At 36.0% G+C, this 19,611-nt stretch overlaps 1 protein-coding gene across 1 annotated transcript in view; it reads left to right on the top strand.

Annotated features, from left to right (window-relative positions):
• mgl (megalin) overlaps nt 1-19,427 on the top strand; it is a 65,347-nt gene extending 45,920 nt beyond the window's left edge. The window contains exons 44-55 of the mRNA XM_068361412.1: nt 1,233-1,388; nt 3,458-3,597; nt 4,120-4,276; nt 5,552-5,707; nt 7,704-7,908; nt 8,422-8,659; nt 9,456-9,707; nt 10,002-11,057; nt 11,293-11,445; nt 12,752-13,022; nt 13,140-13,248; nt 17,619-19,427. Coding sequence (XP_068217513.1) covers nt 1,233-1,388; nt 3,458-3,597; nt 4,120-4,276; nt 5,552-5,707; nt 7,704-7,908; nt 8,422-8,659; nt 9,456-9,707; nt 10,002-11,057; nt 11,293-11,445; nt 12,752-13,022; nt 13,140-13,248; nt 17,619-17,984 — 3,259 coding nt within the window. The 3' untranslated portion in view covers nt 17,985-19,427. The remainder of the gene's footprint in view (nt 1-1,232; nt 1,389-3,457; nt 3,598-4,119; nt 4,277-5,551; nt 5,708-7,703; nt 7,909-8,421; nt 8,660-9,455; nt 9,708-10,001; nt 11,058-11,292; nt 11,446-12,751; nt 13,023-13,139; nt 13,249-17,618) is intronic.
• The last annotated feature ends 184 nt before the right edge of the window (nt 19,428-19,611 follow it).

Genomic DNA, 19,611 nt, shown 5'->3' with positions numbered 1-19,611 from the left:
ATTATGAAAATGCCAATCCTGCTCTGTTAGATTAGTGACTTGTTTGACTCAATAAGGCTTTGAAGCATCATAGCTTCACATTTACCTATTCATATTGTCGGCATTTAGCTTTTCTCACTATTTTTTTAGCATTATTATTATTAGTATTATTATAATTATTATTATTATTATTATTATAATTATTATTATTATTATTATTATTATTATTATTATTATTATTATTAACTGAGCTACAACCCTAGTTGGAAAAGCAAGATGTTATAACCTCAAGGGTTCCAACAGGGAAAAATAGCCCAGTGAATAAAGGAAATAAGGAAATAAACGATATTAGAAATAATTAACAATTAATGAAATAGTTTAAAAACAGTAACATCAAAACAGATATTTATATATAAACTATAAAAAGACTTAAGTCACCTTGTTCAACATACAAACATTTGCTGCAAGTTTGAACTTATGAAGTTCTACCGATTCATCTACCCGATTAGGGAGATCATTCCACAACTTGGTCAGAGCTGGAATAAAACTTCTAGAATACAATTTTTACCAAATAGGGTACTACAGGAGGTCCTCAACTTAGCATTCGGTTATACAAGCACAAATCTAACTGAAATAATAAAACTAGGTTATTGTATCAAAATCTAATAATAAAATACTGCATTAAAGGGATTTTGACGAAGGAAAAATCTATTTCTGGGAAGAGGCCTGTGATGCCCGGTGAAAAGGTCCTTCTTTACACTTTTCTAATATAAATCTTCCAAATATACCAGAGAAAGATAAAAGCATGGAATGCAGAGGTTACAACCCTTGCGCGATCACCTTGTAGGTGTCGTGTATTTAACAAGGGCGTGTGAAAACCACTATTCACAAATTGGAACAGTTGTTGACCTTTGCAGCTGAAAATTGTAGGCATGTGAGTTAGCTGAAGCCTAACCTTGGCTGAAACGTAAGAAAATTCTACCTACAAAAAGTTTGTGAGTTTAGGACTTTCTGTATATCCAGTTTCATATGAATTTCCTAATAATTAATTTCTTTGCCTTTATCATTTCAATGGAGCATTACTAAGTTAGAACATAATTTCTTCTAGCCCTTAACCTGTTCATGCAAGCATTGTTTTGAATTTAGCACAAACATTAAGTCTTTTCTCCAATTTATTTGTGATTAAGCTGATTTGTCAGTACCCATTGTATTGTGGTATTTTGTTCGAGCAATTAATACATATGAAATTTCAGGTGCGATGGTGAAAAAGACTGTGCTGACGAGAGTGATGAGCCACCAGGTGACATCTGTCCCACGCGAAATTGCCGTGCAGGACAGTTCCAATGCGATGATGGTGGCTGTGCTGCTGCTACACAGCTCTGTGATGGACAAAATGATTGTCAAGATGGGTATGTTATCTTCCTTTTAGCGATTCATTTGTTCATTCAAATATTTTTTGAAGTGAAGTTGACAATTTTATCCTGAGTATTCTTTTTTTTTTTCATTTCGAAAGTGTCACAAAGGCTACCTTTGTTAGTGGAAAAAGTGATATTGGAAATATATTAAATAAAAATTCAAACTTTCCTGTACTACAACCTTGTTTAAAGATGATCAAACCATTTCAATGAAAGTGTAAATTCAAATAGGGTTGTGGTGGCTTGTTAAAAATGTCCCTGCCTGGCGTTCTACGGGACGGGAGATCGTGTCCCGCTCAAAGTCGATAGTTTCTTGTAGTGCAGCAGCCTCGCTATCCTTGTGAGCTAAGGATGGTAGGTTTGGGAGACCCTATAGGTCTATCTGCCCTCCTTAGTCCTACCTTGGGTGGAGAGGGGCTTGGATATATGGTCGGTCTCTAGGGCCTCTTTAGACTGTACTAACTATTTATGAGGGCGAGATAATTTTTTGTAAAAGTAAGCAGGGCAGTATTGTCAACTGAATGTTTACATTCTGGTATATTACATATGAGAATTGATAGCATTACTGTATGATAGTAAAAGTAGTTCATTATGTAAATGTTACTGTGTTCTTGAAAGAAATTGTTAATTGCAACATTGCATGCTTTTCATGAAATTCAAACTTTTTAACTTGTTACAAGTGCTTTTCTATGAAATTATTTTTATTATTTTCTAAGCTACAACCATAATTGCAAAAGCAGGATGCTATAAGCTCAGGGGCTCCAACAGGGAAAATAGGCCAGTGAGGAAAGGAAACATGGAAAAATAAAGTATTTTAAGAACAGTAGCAATATTAAAAAAAAAATTTCTTATATAAACTATAAAACTTCAACAAAACTAGAGGAAGATAAATAAGATAGAAAAGTTTACCAAAGTGTACCCTCAAGCAAGAAAACTCTAACCCAAGACAGTGGAAGGCCATGGTACATAGGTTATGGCACTACCCAAGACTAGAGAACAACGGTTTGATTTTGGAGCGTCTTTCTCCTAGAATAGCTGCTTACCATAGTTAAAGAGGCTTGCTAAACCATTGTATGCACTGGGCGTCATTTCCACCGGCCGTGGAGTTGTTAAGCTAATGTGTTGTATATATTACAAATTACATTTATCAGTCAATAGTTTTAAAGATATAATCATTCACATGGTTATTTGGAGTACTGTCGTCGTCGTCGGCGCCCACTCGTGTCCGAGTATTGGGTTCTGTCGTTAGCCATCAGCCTCCTATCAGAAGAAGGGTGGAGGAAACGACAGAATGCCAGTAACTGGGTATATTGTTTTGGATGGTCGTGGCTTTGCAATGGCCACGCACACACACTTGGCCCAAATCGTTTTCACCGCGGCTCAAGACATATGAGACAGGCGGCTTCTCCGATGTTGGTTGCATCGGGCTGCCGGGTTCTTGTTATGTCAAGGCCCGCCTTGTTGCCTGCCCGATAGGCATTGCCCTCTTCCGCCGGCGCTGGGAAGCTCCGCCGTTGGGGTCTTGTTTGGTTTGGTTTGGTTTGATTTTGGAGTTTTCCTTCTCCTAGCCTTTGCCTATCTGAAATAAAGGAGAAGGCCTATAGGGGTCCAGTCTTGGTCTGGTCTCTCAGAACTGGCTTTAGCGGTATGGTTGAGCCTGCCAGGGTGGATAAACTACCCCACCGCCATTGCCCAGCCCATCATTGGGACACTCAAGCCCCTCTACTGCAGCAAAGTGCTGGACCATCAGAGGGGTGGAGTACTGTACATTATTTTTAAATAATGGAGTACTGTACATTATACAAAAATATTGGTACTCCTAAAGTCAGATTTGATTCAAATATACCAGCTGTATTGAAGTTATAAACTAGATCATTGTTAATTATGGTATTCTTAACCTAGTCTTTGTGGAATATTTTTGTGAAGCTGAATTGTTGTGTGCTATTAGTATTATAATGTCATTTTTCTTTGTACGGTCGTCAGTAGCTTCTGCATTTTTTCCATGTTGGAGTTGCTCTGTTTCAAGTCATACTCAGAAAATATTTTGGGTTTTCTCTTTCCAGATCGGATGAAAAGGATTGTCATATAGAGTGTACGTTATTAGAATTCAAGTGCAAGTCAACTGGCAAATGCATTAATATTGCTTGGAAGTGTGATGGCGATAAAGATTGTTCAGATGGTTCAGATGAAGCAGAGGAATGTAGTAAGTGTCTAGCATCTTTATTGTTATTATTATTACTATTATTATTATTTTTATTATTATTATTATTATTATTATTATTATTATTAATTGGTAAGCTACAACCTTAGTTAGAAAAGCAGGATGCTATAAGCCTTGGGGCTCTTAACAGGGAAAGTAGTCTAGTGAGGAAAGGAAATGATGGAAAAATAAAATATTTTAAGAACAGTAACAACATTAAAATAAATATTTCTTATATAAACTATAAAAGCATTAACAAAAGTAGAGGAAGATGAATAAGATAGAAAATTTTGCCCGAGTTTACCCCCAAGAAAGAAAACTCTAACCCAAGACAGTCGATGGACATAGTACAGAGGCAATGGCACTACCCAAGACTAGCGAACAATGGTTTGATTTTAGAGTGTCCTTGTCCTTTTTGAAAATTTTTAATGCAAAGGAACTTATTAGTAGGATTGTTATATTTCTTGTTTTCTTTTGTTTTCCATGGTTTTCCCATTTTATTAATGTGTTAATGAAATATTTCAGACAGGAGAAAGTGTAATGAGGAGACCGAATTTCCATGCAAGAACGGCAAGTGTATTTCAAAGCAGTGGTATTGTGATTTGGATAACGACTGTGGCGACCACTCTGACGAACCATCTTTCCTTTGTAGACAGCAAAACTGCACTGAGGGTTGGAGAAAGTGAGTTGGGGCATAGCTTTTTGTTTTCATTATTATATTACTGTACTAGGTAAACTAAAACCCTAGTTGGAATAGCAGGTTGCTATAAGCCCAAGGGCTCCAATAGGGAAAAATAGCCCAGTGAGGAAAGGAAATAAACTACAAGAGAAGAAATGAACAAAATAAAATATTTGAAGGACAATAACGATATTAAAAGGGTCTTTTATATATAAACTATAAAAACTTAAAAAAAAAAAAACTAGAAGGTAGAAGAGTGTGGTCAAGTGTGTACCCCTTTACATATTAAAGAAATTTTCTTTAATAGGGGTGGCTTTGGAGAAAAAAAATGATAATAGTTACCACCTCTTACATAATTTCACTTTGCAGAAAATTTCATATGTTCCACAGCATTGAATTTAGCCCAAAATACCATTACACCATTTACCTCTAACTTGGTTACTCTCTTCCCCTTTCTGGATATTTTTGCCTTTATTTTCCAGTGTGTCTTTCGTGCTACCTGCCGAACCAATTTATTTCTTCCATTCCTTCTCCTTCCTTAAATTTTTCAATTATTTATATCACCAAGCTATTACTACCCTTTAGTTCCACAGATGAAACTATCATGAAATACTCTGACCTATCCTTCCACATAGGTTAACGTTTTTACTCCTTCCACTTATCTTCACATATCTCGCCCTTTCAGTTATTCTTTTACTGCATTTGTCATGTAAATGATCCATTGCATCATCAACATATTTTCTTTCATTTGTGTTTACATTCACACTATTATACTTCCATAAACTAGATCTGGCTTAACAATCTTCATTCCAATCTTGGCTTACAAAGACAAATCAAGTCAACCCTATGTACCACTTTTGCATCACCTTTTATGGGACTCGCCTCCTCATTGAATTTACTTTTAAAAGAAAATTACACAAATCAACCACTTCCATATCAATTATTATTCCACCTTCTAAGATTTCTTTTACCCTTATAACTGTATTCATACTCTTACAAGTATTCTCAACTGTTTCCTTGCAATCACTTCTGAACTTTTTTCTTCTTTTCTTTTACTAGTAGATTCTGATGTTTTTCTTTACTGTTCCCATCGTGGTTGTTATTAACTGTGAGATTATCTCATTACTTTACCAGGCGCACAAGTCTATAGAAAGGAAAGAAATAAGGAAATTTTATAGTTTTAGAGGTAAATGATAAAACTAAGTTTCCAGAGGGAAGCAATATGAACATAAGAATTCATTATTTTACTTTAACAAAATGCCTCTTTTTCCCATCCAGGTGTCCTGGCCGTACAAATTACCGATGCATTCCAGAATGGCTCTTCTGTGATGGAAAGGACGATTGCCGTGATAATACAGATGAAGAGGTGGATCACTGCCCAAAATGTCATGAAAACGGAGATTTCCAATGCAAGAACAGGCGTTGCATTCCAAAGTAAGTTTTATTATTATTGTTATTATTATTATTGTTGTTGTATTATTATTATTATTGCTTGCTAACCTACAACCCTATTAGGAAAACTAAGATGCTATAAGCCCAATGGCTCCAACAGGGAAAGTAGCTCAGTGAGGAAAGGAAATGAGGAAATAAATAAGCTACACGAGACGAAATGAACAATTAAAATAGAATACTTCAAGAACAGTAACATTAAAATAAATCTTTCATATATAAACTATAAAAACTTCAAAATAACAAGAGGAAGAAGAATAAAAAAGAAAAGTGTGCCCAAGTGTACCCTCAAGCCAGAGAACTCTAACCCAAGACAGTGGAAGGCCATGGTACAGAGGCTATGGCACTACCCAAGACTAGAGAACAGTGGTTTGATTTTGGGAATGTATCTCAAAATCAGCATCTTTTATTATGTATTTTAAATAATCATTGCTAATATTGATATCCAATAAGGTCAACTACTCTGATCCTGTTATATGCCACCCTCTCAAGAAAGTAAATTCATTAATGTTCTTGAAATATATTCATGTGCGTTTTAACACAAAGGAACTTTGGCTTTTATCATCATTTCATTCTCAATAAGAAAATAATTAATGCCTAATTTTTATTGCATGCCATTAGAAGAAAACCAAATGATGCTGAAGTTGCATAAGTCATTGTTATATGTGGGAGTGGAATGAAAATAAATAAGAATAAAAAAGGGTAACAGTCTGAAAGTACACATGTTCTCACTCAATGAATTTATCTAAGTTACTATCAGTATATTGACCCTTTTACCCCAAAGGACATACTGGTACGTTTCACAAAACTCATCCCTTTACCCCCATGGACGTACCGGTACGTCCTTGCAAAAAATGCTATTTAAAATTTTTTTTGCATATTTTTGTCAATTTTTTTTAGAAAACTCAGGCATTTTCCAAGAGAATGAGACCAACCTGACCTCTCTATGACAAAAATTAAGGCTGTTAGAGCAATTTTAAAAAAATATACTGCTAAATGGGCTTGAAAAAAAAAATAACCCTTTGGGGTTAAGGGTTGGAAATTTCCAAATAGCCTGGGGGTTAAAGGGTTAATGTCAAATCAAAATAAAACTAACCAATCCTTCAGTCAATAAAGTAATTGATGAGTCTCATACCAAAAGTCATGATGTATCTACTTAGTCACTTCATTTTCTCCTAGAAGAGGTCCTGTTTTTCATCAGTATTATAATGAAAACAATGAAAGTAATGCTATCTTATCTCGCCTAATTACCTATGCTCATTTGACTCGGATAATTAAGGAAAACTCAATGTACCCGATTGCCGAATGTAAAGAATTTGCCCGGGTCTTCAACGTTGCCAGTTTGTTCAATTAATTTTTAAAGAAAAGTAGCTTTTTACCCATAATAAAGAATGCAATGCAGTTCTAATTGTAAAATTCTTACTGCTTATAAGTTCTATATAAATTTGGCCAGGTCTTCAATGTTGCCAATTTGTCCAATTAATTTTTTATCATCATCTACTACTATTGACGGAAAGGGCCTCAGTTAGATTTCCCCAGTTGTCTCTATCCTGAGCTTATAAATCAATACTTCTCCATTCATCTACTTTACATTTCATAGTCCTCTTCTAGTGCCTTGTGAAGCCCAGTTGAAAGTTTGATGAACTAAAGAAAATCAACTTTTTACCCAAGATAAGATTTATGTACTGTACATAGAGGCAGAAATTTGATTGTATGTAGGTATTCATCTTGTACACAGTACAGCATTTAATTAAATTATTATGATAAATAAACCATTTTGACCATTCCCAATGGAGTTGATGTAAGCAGGATGTGATCTGGTTAAAGTAATAGATGGTAATAGATTAGTTAAAATTATTGATATATATATATATATATATATATATATATATATATATATATATATATATGGAAGAAAAAGTTATTTAGATGCTTGGAATGTTCAAAATGCCATGTATTAAGGAATTTTCTATTTTTTTAGACGCTGGTTGTGCGACTTTGAAAACGATTGTGGAGACAATTCGGATGAGGATGAAGAAATGTGCCATACTCAGTACAGAGAATGCTCCGAGAGTGAATTTAGATGCGATAACAACAAGTGCATCCCAAGTCGCTGGCGCTGCGATCACGATAATGATTGTGGTGATGAGTCGGATGAAAAACAATGCAAAAAACATGAATGCAGGGTAAGAATTAAGGTAGCATAAAACAATGCTAAAAATATATGAGTATCGAATTTAACAAATTTGCTTACAGCATTCCAATTTTTAATAAACTCATTTGGATTCAGGTTCTTGTTGGTTATTTGACTTGATCTATTGAATTGCAAATGGAAGATAATGAGTCATTATTATTATTGTTATTATTATTATTATTATTATTATTGTTATTAGCTAAGCCACAACCTTAGTTGCAAAAGCAAGATGCTAGAAGCCCAGGGATCCATCAGGGAAAAATAGCCCAGTGAGGAAAGGAAATAAATAAATGAGAAAAATTTAACATATAATAAATTATTTTAAAAACAGTAACATCAAAACAGATATTTCATATATAAATTATAAAAAGACTAAGTCAGCCAGTTCAAGTTTAGGATCATTCCTAGGGAATAGGCAATATGAACTTCAAGTGAGTATGGAAATAAAAAATTTTATAATTAAAGTTTAATTTTTCATTAATACATTTTTTTTTAATGTACACAGGATAGTCAGTTCCAGTGCGCATCAGGTCACTGCATTCCGGAGCACTTCAAATGCGACGGAGCCCGTAATTGCCATGATCTCAGTGACGAATCTGATTGTCCGCCAAGATACCCTGGAGAACGATATTGTCCCGAAGAGAAATTTGAGTGTGAAAATCATTTGTGTGTTGACATGCGAGATTTGTGCGATGGTACTAGCGATTGCTACGATAATTCAGATGAAAGTGAAAGTCTCTGCAGTAAGTTTAGCCTATGTTTTATAATAGTATATCATTCTAATATTTTATACTGTCAGATTTGTACAGTACACAGGAATTAATTACTAATCGTGTTTGCTTTGATTACAATATGGAAGTCAAAGATCGATGTTTTTATTGTTTCCCAGTTTGAGTCAATAATGTCTAGTATTTTTCATTTTCCTATGCACTACATTTCATGAAAAAATATTATACATTTTTTACAGAAACAATTATTTTTACAAATTTTCAATTCTGTAATGGTACAGTACATTGTAAATAGTAATTGTTTCAAAACTATGCAAGTATAAGTATGCAGTGCGTAGATAATGATTGGTTCAGAATTAAAAAGTATACTGTAAAAATATATTTGTAAATGTAAACTGAAGTTTTGGTTGAGAAAATACCACTTTGAAGTTGAAACCATTGTTACTTAATCCATATTCAATCATTATAGACCTACTGCTTTAACCCTTTTACCCCCAATGGACGTACTGGTACGTTTCACAAAACTCATCCCTTTACCCCCATGGACGTACCGGTACGTCCTTGCAAAAAACTGCTATTTACATTTTTTTTTTTTTTTTGCATATTTTTGATAATTTTATGAGAAACTTCAGGCATTTTCCAAGAGAATGAGACCAACCTGACCTCTCTATGACAAATATTAAGGCTGTTAGAGCAATTTAAAAAGTACCTGGTGGTTAATGGTTGGAAAGTTCCAAATAGCTTGGGGGTAAAAGGGAGTTTTCTTTGGTTTTTATTTTGATTCATAATTATTCTGATTCTTTCCCTTAAGGTAACTACACCTGCAACACACTGCGTCGCTTCCAGTGCAATAACCACAAGTGTATTCCATTGTATCAAAAATGCGATGGTATTGATAACTGCGGTGATGGCTCTGATGAAAATAACATGACTATTTGCTCGCACCGACCACGACCGTGCATATTCAATGAATTCCGCTGCGCCAACGAGAATTGCATTGATAAGAGTAAAGTTTGCGATCATGTTGATGACTGTGGCGATAGCTCGGATGAACTTGGATGCCGTAAGTAACAGAGAATGTCTAATTATTTATAGAATTTTGGTAAATTGTGCTTCATAATGTATCAGTGTTTCATAACGGTACATTTATTTTTACTTGGTAGCTCAAAATATAGTTTGAATACTAGTAAGAATAAAATATAAATGGTAATCAGATTTTCATCTAGTATTATTTGTACTGGAGTGTTAAAAATCAGTTAGGAAATCTTTATTATGTAAAGTAAATTCTGTTGAAATAACTATTGTGTTAGTTCTATTTATTGCTTTTTGTGTCAGTAACTGATATTTCTCATTACAGATGAATCGTCAAACTGTTCAACTGGTGGTTGTGAACAAATTTGCACGGAGCTTAACGATGGCGGTTATGTCTGTCACTGCTTCAGAGGATTCAGGATATCACCAGACAATCCAAAACGTTGTCTCGATATTGACGAATGTGCAGAATTCACTCATAATTGCTCCCAGTTATGTACAAACTTGAATGGAACTCATGCTTGTTCTTGCCGAGACGGCTTCACTCAAGAGATTAATGGTGTTTGTAGATTGACTGAAGGAGCTATAACTTTAGTATACTCTGATGGTCCACAAATTAGAGCCTTCAATATGACAGCTAATAGAGCGCTGAGTGTTGTAAAAGGAGATAGCATTGAGTCATTGGATTATGAACCCAAGTCAGGCATTGTATACTGGACAGATGCCTACGGAAAAACTATAGAAAGGTCATATCTGCCTGGTTCTCCAGAAAGAGCAAATGTAACCAGAGGTTATGCTCAAAACTTAGAAATTAAAAGTAGAGCAAAACCAACTGGTATAGCAGTTGACTGGGCTGCCATGAACCTCTACTGGACCGAAACAGACCGTACTGGAAACAAGCCACGTGGCGCTGTGTTGGTTGCTACTATTGATGGACGATATCGTCACACGGTCATTGCAACTGGATTGGAGGATCCTACTTCTGTAGTTGTTGATCCTGATCATGGCATAATGTTTTGGACTGACATTGGGTCAATTCCTAAAATAGAAACTTCTTGGATGGATGGAAGCAAGAGGAGAATATTAGTCTCGGATGCCATTAGCCAGCCAACAGGATTAACTATAGATTATGCTATGGAACATGCTATTTATTGGATCGACGCAAAGTTGAATAAGATCGAGATGATGAGGGAAGATGGTTCAAAGCGAACGCTTGTAGCTTCTGGTAGCCATCTGAAACATCCGCTATCACTTGATGTGTTTGAATCCAGTTTGTACTGGGTAACACGAGATTCTGGAGAAATTTTCAGAATGGATAAATTTGGACGTGGCGTTCCTGTCAAACTTCCAGGAGAATTTTTGAATCCATCGGGTATCAAAGGTATGTACAAAATCTGAAGTTTCAGACCAGTGTTGAATTTTATTTGCTACATACCATTTTCTAATGCTTCATTCATCCTTCACAGGGAACATTTATGATTGTATCTTGTGAAATAATTAAAACATTTCCGAGAAATTATCATGACCTGCCTGAAATTTCTGGTGTGAATGCATAAATCAAGAATATTCATATCATGTACTGTATATATTTCTAATATTTCTTTATTTTTCATTAGTTTTTGCTGACAAACGCTACAATGTATCAACTACAAGTAAATGCCAGCGAGATACTCCTTGTACCCACTTATGTCTTATAGTTCCTGGGGGCTATAAGTGTGCTTGCCCTGACAACAAAGGATCTAGAGATACTTATCCTACATGTGGTGCTCGTAAGTATATGTTCATTTATAGTTCTTTTGGACTAAGCCGGCCTTATGGCCGCATGGGATTGTGCTCTTAAGGAAGCATAATAAGTGATGGCTATTCATGTATATTATTGAAATATAAAGGTGCAAACATTATTGCAGAGCTCGTCAAAAGGAAGGTAATTGACGGGTAAACTTCAGTGTTTACGCATAAAAAAAAAAGGTTTTAAAATTAATTACTGATACCAAATGCAGAATTTGAAACTGAAAATATACTAAAAATAAAGTTGAGTGTGTCATAATGTACCACCACAAAAGAAAACTCTTATACAGTGGCAGTTGATTTTGCCACAAATAGGGTTAATGGCTAGACATGGAGATGTGGCACCTGATATTTAGAGGATAAGTGCAGGACTTAAAAGGTATCTCTCAGTTATATTGAACATAATTGAAGGAATGGGGGGTTATAGATAATCTTGACCTATAAATTTTAAAGTAGTAATTTTATTTGTAGGGAAAAAATAATTTGGTAGGGCAATCTACTTAGGACAAGAAATATGTCCACATACAATAACATTTTAGTTTTAGTTCAAAGTTTCACTTCGTAATTTTTTATAACAACTGAAATACTGTATACATACAGTATTTTTTATAGTATATATACATTGTCCTTCCAGGCACTTTTTTGGCACAATAGTAGCATAATACAGTCTTGGGAGCACGATTAATAAGCACATAAGCTATAATTTATTCATATTTATTGGTATAATATCAATACATATATTGCTCATATGTCTGGCAGTGTTGCTTGTGTATAGCCCTGGAAGAAAGTACAGTCGTGGAACTAAAGTTTAAAAGACAATTAAATTTCTGAAAAGAACAGAAAAAATTACCATATTTCCACAATAAGAATCTATTTTCAAAATTTAATTTTTAACACATTTACTATATATACTGGAGATCATTTTGTGAAAGTACTCTAGAATTTTTTAAATGGTCTTAGTCTTAACACAGCACAGCTAGTAATATACAGTAAACAATAATAGTGAACTGATATTCTTTGTTGCAAAATATATTCATCCCAAAGATCTTACTGAAAGTTTCATATTTATAGCATGAGTCATGATTTTACTTCAACCACATTGTTTGTCCCTGTATACTTACATATAAATAACTTATTGAAACAAATGACAGAACTTTTTCTGCATCATATATACTTGGCAATATTGCTTACATATTAGTTAATTACATTATAAATAATTTAATGGGAAAACAATCTTCAATTAACAGTTATAATTACAAGTCAAATAAAATAATTTTTGTCTTTCAGCACAGGAACCCAAGAAGCCAAAACCCCTTGGATGTGGGTGCTTAAATGAGGGAGTTTGCACCCTAAATAAATCAGAGGGATCTGGTTCAAATGCTCTTCGTTGTGAATGCCTTGAAAACTTCTCTGGGGAATTATGCGAAAACTTTGTTGCCCGTAGACACATATCTCCACCACAGTGGTCTGCAGCGACTGTAGTTGTTCCTATAGTACTAATCATCTTGGTTTTAGTAGCCCTTGCTGCTCTGTATGTCTTCTTTAATCGCCGACATATGTAAGTAATGTACACTATTTTTATTTGATATAATACATTGCAATTGAATGGTATAATGGTGAAACTAAATTTTGAATTCAACCGGTAAAATGACTTAAATTTGAATTTATATTGCAGAACTCTAAAAGGCAGAGGGCTTCCTGGATCAAGCGTTGTATTTAGACAAGGAACTAATGTTGAAATCGGACCCCCTTCATTTATGGGATCACATGAGGGTGCTAATGGAGTGAGTAACTGATGTCTTTTCTCCTGGTTTTCTATTTTTAAGGTCTCAGATTTAGCCATTTAACTTTTGAAATTTTCACATACCAAATTCTTTTCGTGAACCTAACTTGAATAGAACCTTAAATTATAGAGCTAACAAAGGTAAAGTTTTGTCCTTTTAGTATAATCTGAAATGTGTTGCATTGAAAAACTAAAAGTTATTTTGGGGAGGGTAACAGAACAAGTTTAATAGTACAAACCCTTTACAGTAATCTCATACTGTCTGATATCTGGTCATTGAATATTTATCACAGTAAAGCCTTTCCTTCCTGAGTAAAAAGATACTCACTTGCAGGAGCTTTAATTACTTTTAATACTGAAACTGTTGTGTTTTTTAGCAGTACAAACTCTGCATTTAAAATCTGCTTACAGTTAGGGGATGTGGAAATACATTAAAAACATATGGGGTGAGATTCCCATAATAGGAGGATTCATTGACTTGCCAAGCTCGATGGTTTCTTGTGTCTGCAACCTCACCATCCTTGTGAGCTAAGGATGCAGGTTACAATGGAGCCTGTAGGTCTGCACAGAAAGATGTCGAGGAAAGTCATTCATTACAGGATCTGCAGTGTTATCGTTTTTTTTTTTTAATTCGTTGCTGTTGTAAGGTGTCCTTCCCTTAAATACTCCTAGTTACCATTATTTAGCCCAAGACCTGAACAGGTGTTATTAAGGTTCTTAGTTCTATGCTTTTCTACCAGTCCTTATTCAAATGACCTGGAGGAGTTTTGCTTGAAAATCAGTTGATAAATAATAAATTGACATGTCGGTACTTTTTTTCGTTTTGGATCACCTATGTTCTCATACTTTTCCATGGTTTGGCTATTACCCTTCTTGCTAAATTGTAGGCAAGTTCCTGATCTTGGTCTTAGTAATGGTAATTATTGGTGTCATGTCCAAGACTCAGATGGTAATTCGTAGCTTATTTCTGCTTTTGCGGTTTGTACTTCATAGTACATGTACCCAGTTAATTTCAGTTTGATTTTATTTTGACTTTTGGTTTTAGAGAATTTTGTAGATTCCTTGAACTAGTTATGTCAGTCTCCCTTTTTGATGGTTTCAGTTTAGGAGCAAGTGTCTTCAGACATGGCTTCCATCATCTATCTCATCTGGCCTCTTGTGAAGTTGCAAAACTAGAATGAAGTTGTTTTGGAAGTCATGTCTACTTCTGAGGGTTTCCCTTCTCTAAAAAGTTTTGAGACTTGACCCTCCATGTTATTTATGCCAAGGATGAATATTCTGGCCACCTAATGCTTTGGTTGCATTCCCATCATTATATTTGCACCCTTATATGGAGTGTGGGGAAAGATTCCCATACTTGGGCATAGAATAGCTGCTTGCAGTCTGGGCTTACCTAACATATGAGTTCAGCTGGAGATGTCTGTCAATGCTGTACCCCATGGAAGGGGAAGATTGAAAGGAAAAGAAATGGTCAGTCGGAATAACGTTAAAGGTTGGAGGGATTTAGCAATTCTCTCGGAAGTCTCCACTAGGTGGTGCAGAAAGTCCGGCTACCTCTCCACATGTGGCCTTTTTGGGGCTACTAATGTTAAAAGCATAAGTGTCAAGGCCATCCTGTAGGTGCTGAAACAACGTCCTCGAAAGCTACTTCTAAGTTGAGGAATGAGAAAGCAGGAGTTTTCTGTTTTTGCCATTAAGGATATCTGTCGCTGCCGGGTGACAGAAGGATCACTCCAAGCCGACTAATAGGGTCTTCCTGCATAACTAGTCTGCTACCATGTCCCTTTTTCCAGGTATGAAGTGGGCGTTGTGCTCTTCCCACTTGAGATTCCTTACTGCCCGGTGGCACAGCTGTAGACATAGTACCTCCTTGTATGTTGATGTAGGTTACAACGGACGTCACCCAGTCACCAGCTAGAAGAGGGAAAAACTCTTTGAGAATTAAAGAGACAACTAAAGAGGCTGCTTTCATCATCAAATGTTTATAATCCTGGAGACCTTCCTTCGTCCAGGATCTGGATATCATGCGTTGGCCTTTGTGGGCTCCCCTCTGGAAATGTTTGTGAAGAGCAGCAGCTCTGGAAGAGGCAGCAAGAGCGGGCAGCTACGTAGGAAGTTGTGCTTCCTCCAACCACCATCCAACATCCCTCCTGGATTCTTCAGAATAATGCATTGTAAAGATGTTTCGTCCATGCTGACGTCAGCTCCCATTGAAGAGATCTTAGCTGCAATCTGCCTCCTGGCATTAACTTCTCCAGAGATGTCATTAACTTCTCCAGAGATGGCAAGTGTCCCAGAAGTTTCTGCCACTGACAAGCTGGGTGAATCGACTGTTACACGAAAGGATGACCTGTCCTTCATCAACATCAAATTCCTTCTTGGGCAGGAATACTCTCCCTAGGATGTTGTCGATGTCTATCACTCTTGTTTCCCAGGTCTTGACAAAACAAAATAACCCTTTCTCAGAAGAGAAGGAATTCTTCTAGTTCCACCAGGATCAACCCAATCGTCCATGTGGCAGAGCAGTTGGATCCCATTGGCGTGAGCCTACGAAGAACAAGTTAGTTCAAAGACCCTTTGGAAGACCTGGAGCGTTGTCGATAGACTGAAACAGAGAACCTTGAACTAAAGGACCTTGACGGCTATCACTTCCCTGAGATATTTCCTGGAGGAAGGTGTGAACTGGGATCTAAAACTATGCCTCTCTCAGAAACAAGGGTCCTCATGTAACCCTGCAATGCGTGGCCGTGGCTACTGTCTCCATCTTGGTTAAGGTCTCTTTGGCCAAAACAGACCATGGAAGCTTGAATTTGGGATTGAGAGTGTGACGAAAAGTTGATTGCCGCTGTCTTGCCGTTTGAAGGTGAAGTTACTGCCTCTCCGAGACTATTTGCTTGTACTCTAATGCAGGGAAGGACTTTCAGGAAAGTGGAGACTGGTGCCTTCTTCTTCTAAAGAACAGGGTACCACTGTCTGAGGAACTCAATATGGGTCAGAGCACTGGAAAGAGCATGTCTAAGGACACATCTAAAGATGCACGCGTTAGGATATGCTAGAAATAGAGGTGAACCTAAGGCAGAGCGTCTAAAAACAGCCTGCTTAGGAGACTTACACCTGGGAGGAGCGTCTAGAGGCATGGCACGGCTGAAAATGCAAACTTCTAGTAGAAGAGACTGAGGAGAAGAATCCCCTGTAAGTGAAACTCCTGGATGATGTCCAGGAAAAGTGCACTAGAGAGTTGTCTCTTGAAGGACTGGAGAAAAGTAGACCATCTACATGGTACGTTTACAATTTCCCTCCAATAAAGACGAATGGTCAAAGTTGAGAAATAACCTTGCGAGCATACGCCAAAGGACAACTTCGACGATGGCAAATGTCAAGCGCTCAAGGGGACCTCCCACGGGACCTCCCACCTGGAAAAGCAGGAATGGAGACATAACGCGGATTGTAATTATCCAGAAATCTTGGAACTCTTCGCAGTAGTTGCTAAAAAATCTCCAAAGACACTAAAAAACCTAAAACCTATTAAAAGGGAAGAAAATAGGATTTATTTCCTTTTTACTTTTAGGGTAAGTTTCGATAAAACCCAGACCTCCAGACAGAAGCAATATGAATATCAAGGGAGGTAAATAGAAATAATTTCAAAAGTTATGAAATCTTATGCTGATGTTGACTAAACTTGGTTCAAAGGTAACATGCGCAGTAGTGACAATGGAAAGGGCAATGTTAAAAAAGACAGACCTTGTTATAGATGTATGATCAGTGCCACCACCATGCTGATGTTGACTAAACTTGGTTTAAAGGTAACATGCGCAGTAGTGACAATGGAAAGGGCAATGTTAAAAAATACTGACCTTGTTATAGATGTATGATCAGTGCCACCACCAAAACTAGGATGAGAGAATGCCAATGGCTGTTGTTTGCATGTTATGTAAAACTATAGGCTCTCCTGAACCCCTCGTCAGTAGCTCATAGGGCTAGAGATGCTGTGAACACTGGGGGGGAAAAAAAAACTTTCAAAATGCTATCAGGTGTGAATGTCTGATCATGAATTGTGAAACATGCATTACCCACGTAAGTTGCCACAAAAAAAAAAAAAAATTCTTTATTCAAAGGAATGTGTCTTGTTCGAGTAATAATATAAAATTGGCAATATTAAAGACAGATCTTTTTGGTAAAACAAATGATTATTTTAGTGAATACTTGAAGAGAATTAAGCTATTATTCTTGTTATAGACTTAACAGTCCACTAAAAAAAAGCACTATGTGGTAGCACAGCAATAGTTCTTAAATTATTTAATATGAAAAATTGTGTTTAGCAGTTAAGCAATTTAGTTAAGATATCAATTTAAATTTTAAATGTTTTCACAGGTACCTCTCGATGGAGAAGTTAGTCTCGGAGAAGTTGCCGGCAAGAATCACAACTTCAGCAACCCCATGTACGATGCTGTTGGATCCATGGAAGGAGGCTCTGTGGACCGATCAGGGTCAAAAGGATTATACGAAGTACCTTTAGATACAAGTAAAAGTAAAATCCTGAACTTGGATGGGCAGGAAGCAAGTAATGGTACGCCTCTGACAGGTGCTCCCGCTTTAGCCGTGCTTTCTCCCTCGGCAATGATGCAGAAGGCATCGCCAAATATTCAGCTTCGCAAAAAAGAACTTAGCCCTTCTAGCAATGATTCTGGTAAAGATACGCAAAAGTTAGTGGTTGAGGATGATAATTCTGAATGCTAAAACTGTATAAAAAAAAGTATATATATATAAAATTATAGATATATATTAAAAGACATATATGGCAACTTTACCCAGAATGGTTCTACATTTGCCACAACCTTTTATGCCTAAGGGATGCCGTCCCAAATTAAACCAGATGAATATTATATTTCAGAAACGTTATAGATTTGACTGTCGCGTTATATTTTTGAGAACTTTAGTGTTGAAAAGCACTTTTTAAGAAAATGCTGATTGATCTTTATATATACCATGAGGTACCATAAATAATTTCTGGTGCTTGGTGTGTTGGAAGTGATATGTGGAAATTGAAATAAATGATGCAATGTACATCTCTAACATTTGAGAGAACATAGCTCATGGATGATATGGTACTAATACTGTTTTCAAATATACAATGTATTTTTTATTATTATTAAATGCATTGAAGAGAAATTATAAATGAGTCTATTTTTACACAAAAAAAATGTAGACCGTGTATCATCATAGTTTCCTTAAATTTTTAGAAGCTAATTTTAGGACCCCAAAAACCTGAAATACTGCCTTTTTCTGTAGTTTTATTCCTTTTAAGTAATGTATATTTTTTATTTCCTTGTTTTAGAGGCATTGACTGGAAATAGGTATAACAAGAGGCCAATTTATTTAGTTTGTAATAAAACAGAGCCGTCCATGTTAAATATGAATTTGACATTCCATGTGATTAGAAAGTATTTTTGATGTACTTATTTGAGAAGATTATTGTATGTACAACTTTTTGTTAATGAATAGTGATAGACTTAACCCTCTGAGGATGATGTAACCATAAGTTCTATATATAGAAAATTTATTCAGCTTTGCAATGCAATTTTCAGTTTATATCTATCTGTAATCCTTGTTAGTTAGGAGACGTCAACGCAAGTAGGTTGACGCATGACGTCACAGTTCCCCCGGCCGTAGGTCACAAGACTGACAGCTATTTTTGTAACGGCCGGGATCACCAGAGGGTTAGTATCATTATGTGGTTACCTGACACTTTTTTTCCCCTTACAATACAGGTAAGAAGTGACTATTTTGAAAAATGTTTAGGTACCCATTTGTTTCAGGCCCTAAAGTCATCATTAGGGCTATAGTTGTAAATGCTGCTGCACAGGCACCACTGCTTTTATCAATGGACCCCTTTTTATTCTTGTAAATAATGGCATGTATATATTATGTGAAGACTTATTTGATTTAGCTTTGAATGGAGGAGTGAAGATGTATACAGTATCATGTAAATTTAAAGTGTTTTTTTTTTTCACCATCATTTACATGATATTTGTCAATATTTGACATTCACAGATGTACTGCATAATGTCACATGGTCCTATCTTGTTATTTTAATGATGTGGTTGTATTATGTTGATTTGTTTCCATTGTTATAGGCAGTGCAATAATGAATAATGTTTTATATAAAAAGTTTTAATAATATGCCTCAGTATTAATCCCTAAAATCCTATATGTTTATTTGTGTAAAGTTCCAGAATGCCTTCAGTAGGAAATGAAGTAAAGCCTACACTAGGCAAGATGTCAAGATAGCAGGAATACCTTTATGTTGCTTGTTGAATAACAAAGCCTGACACCAAGCCTTAGGAAGTTCATTCAGTATCCATGT

Source organism: Palaemon carinicauda, chromosome 2 (assembly GCF_036898095.1).
Source record: "Palaemon carinicauda isolate YSFRI2023 chromosome 2, ASM3689809v2, whole genome shotgun sequence".
NCBI lineage: Eukaryota > Metazoa > Arthropoda > Malacostraca > Decapoda > Palaemonidae > Palaemon > Palaemon carinicauda.
This window is presented reverse-complemented; position numbering and strand designations above follow the sequence as displayed.